The sequence below is a fragment of the Panulirus ornatus genome, chromosome 7 (assembly GCF_036320965.1).
Source record: "Panulirus ornatus isolate Po-2019 chromosome 7, ASM3632096v1, whole genome shotgun sequence".
Lineage (NCBI taxonomy): Eukaryota > Metazoa > Arthropoda > Malacostraca > Decapoda > Palinuridae > Panulirus > Panulirus ornatus.
Genome location: NC_092230.1, coordinates 49,452,094 through 49,457,093, shown reverse-complemented (window position 1 = coordinate 49,457,093; position 5,000 = coordinate 49,452,094). Strand labels below are relative to the sequence as shown.

The following is a 5,000-nucleotide window of genomic DNA, read 5'->3' as shown; positions in this document are numbered from 1 at the left end:
GTACTGTACGTGGAGGTTACTGTAGGTGTTGTGTGTTATGTGTGTACTGTACGTGGAGGTTACTGTAGGTGTTGTGTGTTATGTGTGTACTGTACGGGAGGTTACTGTAGGTGTTGTGTGTTATGTGTGTACTGTACGTGGAGGCTACTGTAGGTGTTGTGTGTTATGTGTGTACTGTACGTGGAGGTTACTGTAGGTGTTGTGTGTTATGTGTGTACTGTACGGGAGGTTACTGTAGGTGTTGTGTGTTATGTGTGTACTGTACGTGGAGGCTACTGTAGGTGTTGTGTGTTATGTGTGTACTGTACGTGGAGGTTACTGTAGGTGTTGTGTGTTATGTGTGTACTGTACGGGAGGTTACTGTAGGTGTTGTGTGTTATGTGTGTACTGTACGTGGAGGTTACTGTAGGTGTTGTGTGTCATGTGTGTACTGTACGGGAGGTTACTGTAGGTGTTGTGTGTTATGTGTGTACTGTACGTGGAGGTTACTGTAGGTGTTGTGTGTCATGTGTGTACTGTACGGGAGGTTACTGTAGGTGTTGTGTGTCATATGTGTACTGTACGGGAGGTTACTGTAGGTGTTGTGTGTTATGTGTGTACTGTACGGGAGGTTACTGTAGGTGTTGTGTTGTGTATGTGTGTACTGTACGTGGAGGCTACTGTAGGTGTTGTGTGTGTGTGTGGGGGGGGGGGGTGGTTGCTGGTGTAGGGCTTCCTCAGGTGTGGCCAGCTGGCCCAGCCTGGCCACAGCGTGGGGTCGGCTGGCCACACAGCGCACCTGCATATCTACGGTTGTGTGTATCCTGTGTATATGGTTGTTGAGTGGAGTATATCGCTGTGTGGGGGGTATATCAGGGTGTTGAACGAGCATGTCAAGTTGTTAGTGATAATATGGATGTTTAGCGAGTGTACGTCTAATGGAGGTCAGTGTTGTAACGAGTGGTTAAGGGTTTATAAGGGTTGTAAGGGGTGTGTAAGGGTCTTTAGGGGTTAAGTATGGTATAGTATGGGGTTATGTGTGAGTGTTTTACGTATAAAAGTATGTTTTGAGGTTAATAAGTAGCTGTAGCGACAATATAAAGTGGTTTTGTTCTGGGCATATAGAAATGTATACTGGTATATGAAGGGTGTGTAGGGATACATAGCGGGTGTTGAAGATATTGGTAATAGTTTTATGTGTATGTAAGGATGTTCAGGTGGTGAAGGAGTCAGTGTGGTGGGGGGAGAGGCTGGCACACTGCGGGGTGTGCACTGAGCAGGTGCCTCACTAGTACAGTGGTCCGTCCTGGACACAGTGTGTGAAGACCACAGCGGGCCAGATGCGGCCCTCGGGAAGGAGGTGGTGTGTTTTGTGTACCGCTGAGACACCCAGACTGACTGTGTCCCTAAACATGTGTGTAGCACTGTGTTCACCCGCCCTACCTGGTCAGTCATCTCATGTGGTAGTGATCATGATGAAGAAAAATGAGTTCACCTCATCAGAGATCAATGGTTTACCTTACCAGTTTGTATCCATTACTACGAGGGAAATGTGGCGAGTCAAGTTTTAAGTGGCTCGTTGAATCAAGATGATCAAAACCTTTGATCATTTATGATACTTGTATTAGATCTTGTTTACTACACTTGTATTAGATAAACTCAGACTTGGACAGGATATCTGAGTAGGGTAGAGGAAATGTGGTTAAGTTGAACTCCTCCAAGACACAGTTTCTCTCCATCTCTCTATGGAAAACTCCTCACAACTCTCGTCTCTCCCTCGAGGGTTCTGGAGTTCCACCTCTTGACTCTGTGAACATACTTGGTATTACTGTAACGTCCATTATTCTTTCTTGCAAACCCGACATTACGGAAGTAGCTGCTAAGTCTGCCTCCAAGATACTGGCTGTCCTGTTTCCATGTGGCAACTTGTGAACAGTTTATACACAGGACTGACCCGTCCTGTATGGTGTACTGCTCTCACATCTGTGGTGGTTCTACTTATGTATCCTCACTTGACACACTTCACTTGAAAGCGGTCCCACTTATAAACTGTGCCACACTAACTTCCAAACTTGACCCCCTTGCCCTACGCCACAATGTTGGTTCACTCTCCCTCTTTTGTAGATATTATTTTGGATTTTGCTCCCGAGAGCTGGCTGCTTGTGTGCCCCCACCACTAGCTAGACCACACAATACTCGGCAAGCTGCTACGTCACATGATTACTGTGTGGCCGTTGGCAACTTAAGGGTGGGCCGTTTTGATAACTGTTTCTTTCCCTACACCTCGAAGCATTGGAACTCTCCACCTTCTCATGTCTTCACAATAACTATGACCTGATGATACAGTTTATAGGACAAGCTTTTCATTCTCTCCAAAATTCCTCAATACTTTCCTTTATTTCTTCTTTTTCTTTATCATTAACATCTGTATATTTCAGTTAAGGTCCGGCCTTGATGTGCGCTTGTTTTGTGTCCATGACTGGAACTTCCAACGTTTAAGACAAAACAAAATGCGAGACATCAACACATAATGTTCTCAGTTGTAAACTTAATAGATTCCAGTCGATTAGTCTCATCTCGTAGGATATGTTTCTCAGTCCGGGAGTCATCTTGGTAGCTCTACTGTCTCTCTCTCTCTCTCTCTCTCTCTCTCTCTCTCTCTCTCTCTCTCTCTCTCTCTCTCTCTCTCTCTCTCTCTCCTCTCTCTCTCTCTCTCTCTCTCTCTCTCTCTCTCTCTCTCTCTCTCCACATGTGGATGATCCAGTGATGGTAGAGTGGAGTGTAAGGATGGTTTCCCTGGACGACAAGTGGAAGGTCTTGTCTGTGATAACAATAATGTGGTTGAGTCTTTCCTCTGGTTGTGTCGTCACTTGGTTGTGGTTCACAACACATTATTGTGCACAAGTTATTTTCTTGGTTTACTCTGATCTGAAGATCAAAGTTCTTAATAAAGAAGATATCTCGTCAAGTAAATGTCCTCTCTGCTGCTGTGGGGGTCAACATGTTGAGGTACACCTCTGTCTACTGGAGAATGACCTGGTCACACCATGTTGACCCCAGGTCACATGATGATGGAGAGGTGACTTGGTCACACCATGTTGACCCCAGGTCACATGATGATGGAGAGGTGACTTGGTCACACCATGTTGACCCCAGGTCTCGTGATGGAGAAGTTACCTGCCTCAGTATGACAGTTACAGTAATATCGTGGGACATGTACTAATGACATGTCAAAATTCTAGAGAACTAATGTTCGTATATGATCGACATAACCATTATAACCTGGTTATATACCATACCATGAATGGTATAACCATTATAACCTGGATATATACTATATACCTCTCAGTATGTCAGCCATTATCATATATATATATATATATATATATATATATATATATATATATATATATATATATATATATATATATATATATATATATATATATACTTTAGTGTCATAGATACATAAGTTTGTCAGCCATTTAACGTAAACTGCGTGAGTTTATTAACTAGAGACGTTTATACACGTAACTCTGGTTCAGTAAGTCATGTGTACATACGTGAGTCTGGTTCAATAAGTCATGTATATACATGTGACTCTGGTTCAGTAAGTCATGTGTATACACCTGACTCTGGGTCAGTAAGTCATGTGTATACACGTAACTCTGGTTCAGTAAGTCATGTGTACATACGTGAGTCTGGTTCAATAAGTCATGTATATACATGTGACTCTGGTTCAGTAAGTCATGTGTATACACCTGACTCTGGGTCAGTAAGTCATGTGTATACACGTGACTCTAGGTCAGTAAGTCATGTGTATACACGTGACTGGGTCAGTAAGTCATGTGTATACACGTGACTGGTTCAGTATGTCATGTGTATACACGTGACTCTGGGTCAGTAAGTCATGTGTATACACGTGACTCTGGGTCAGTAAGTCATGTGTATGCACGTGACTCTGGGTCAGTAAGTCATGTGTATACACGTGACTGGTTCAGTATGTCATGTGTATACACGTGACTCTGGGTCAGTAAGTCATGTGTATACACCTGACTCTGGGTCAGTAAGTCATGTGTATACACGTGACTGGGTCAGTAAGTCATGTGTATACACGTGACTGGGTCAGTACGTCATGTGTATACACGTGACTGGGTCAGTAAGTCATGTGTATACACGTGACTCTGGGTCAGTAAGTCATGTGTAACGTCAGATTTATCCCACCTTCACCAGGTTATTGTTGTACTAGTGTTACCTTATTGACCACCTGGTTGTTACAACTAACCTTGTGTCACATACATACTGGTTGTTACAACTAACCTTGTGTCACATACATACTGGTTGTTACAACTAACCTTGTGTCACATACTGGTTGTTACAACTAACCTTGTGTCACATACATACTGGTTGTTACAGGTTATGATGTGTGACATGTACCTGTTATGGGTATGAGGATATAGAATGACTCATGAGTATTGAATTGTGGAGTAAGTCATGCTTGTTGTATAAGTATACAAGTATACATAGTCATACTTCTTGTTGTATAAGTATACAAGTATACAGAGTGAGTCATACTTGTTGTTGTATAAGTATACCAGTATACAGAGTGAGTCATAGTTGTTGTATAAGTATACAGAGTGTGTCATAGTTGTTGTATAAGTATACAGAGTGTGTCATAGTTGTTGTATAAGTATACAGAGTGTGTCATAGTTGTTGTATAAGTATACAGAGTGTCATAGTTGTTGTATAAGCATACAGAGTGTGTCACAATACTAACATGGTCTGGTCTGGTGGTGGGTCAGGTCTGAGCTTCAACTTGTCAGCCGTGCAGGGGAAGGCGTCAGCTGGAGCCAAGACTGTGGGTTCCTTCTTCTCCACTGCCTTCAGTAAGGCCGGCGCCAGCGTCAAGGAGGCAGGATCTAAGATCAAGGAAAGCGTCGAGAAAAACGTAAGTACACACTACCTTACTTACTTACTTACGTACTTACTTACTTACTTACTTACTTACTTAATTATCTGGA

At 42.9% G+C, this 5,000-nt stretch overlaps 1 protein-coding gene across 9 annotated transcripts in view; it reads left to right on the top strand.

Annotated features, from left to right (window-relative positions):
- Positions 1 to 5,000, top strand: part of Sap47 (Synapse-associated protein 47kD) — a 237,540-nt gene that overhangs the window by 77,663 nt on the left and 154,877 nt on the right. For all 9 annotated transcript variants that reach the window (XM_071663769.1, XM_071663770.1, XM_071663771.1 and 6 more), the window contains one exon: positions 4,782 to 4,927. In XM_071663769.1, coding sequence (XP_071519870.1) covers positions 4,782 to 4,927 — 146 coding nt within the window. The remainder of the gene's footprint in view (positions 1 to 4,781; positions 4,928 to 5,000) is intronic.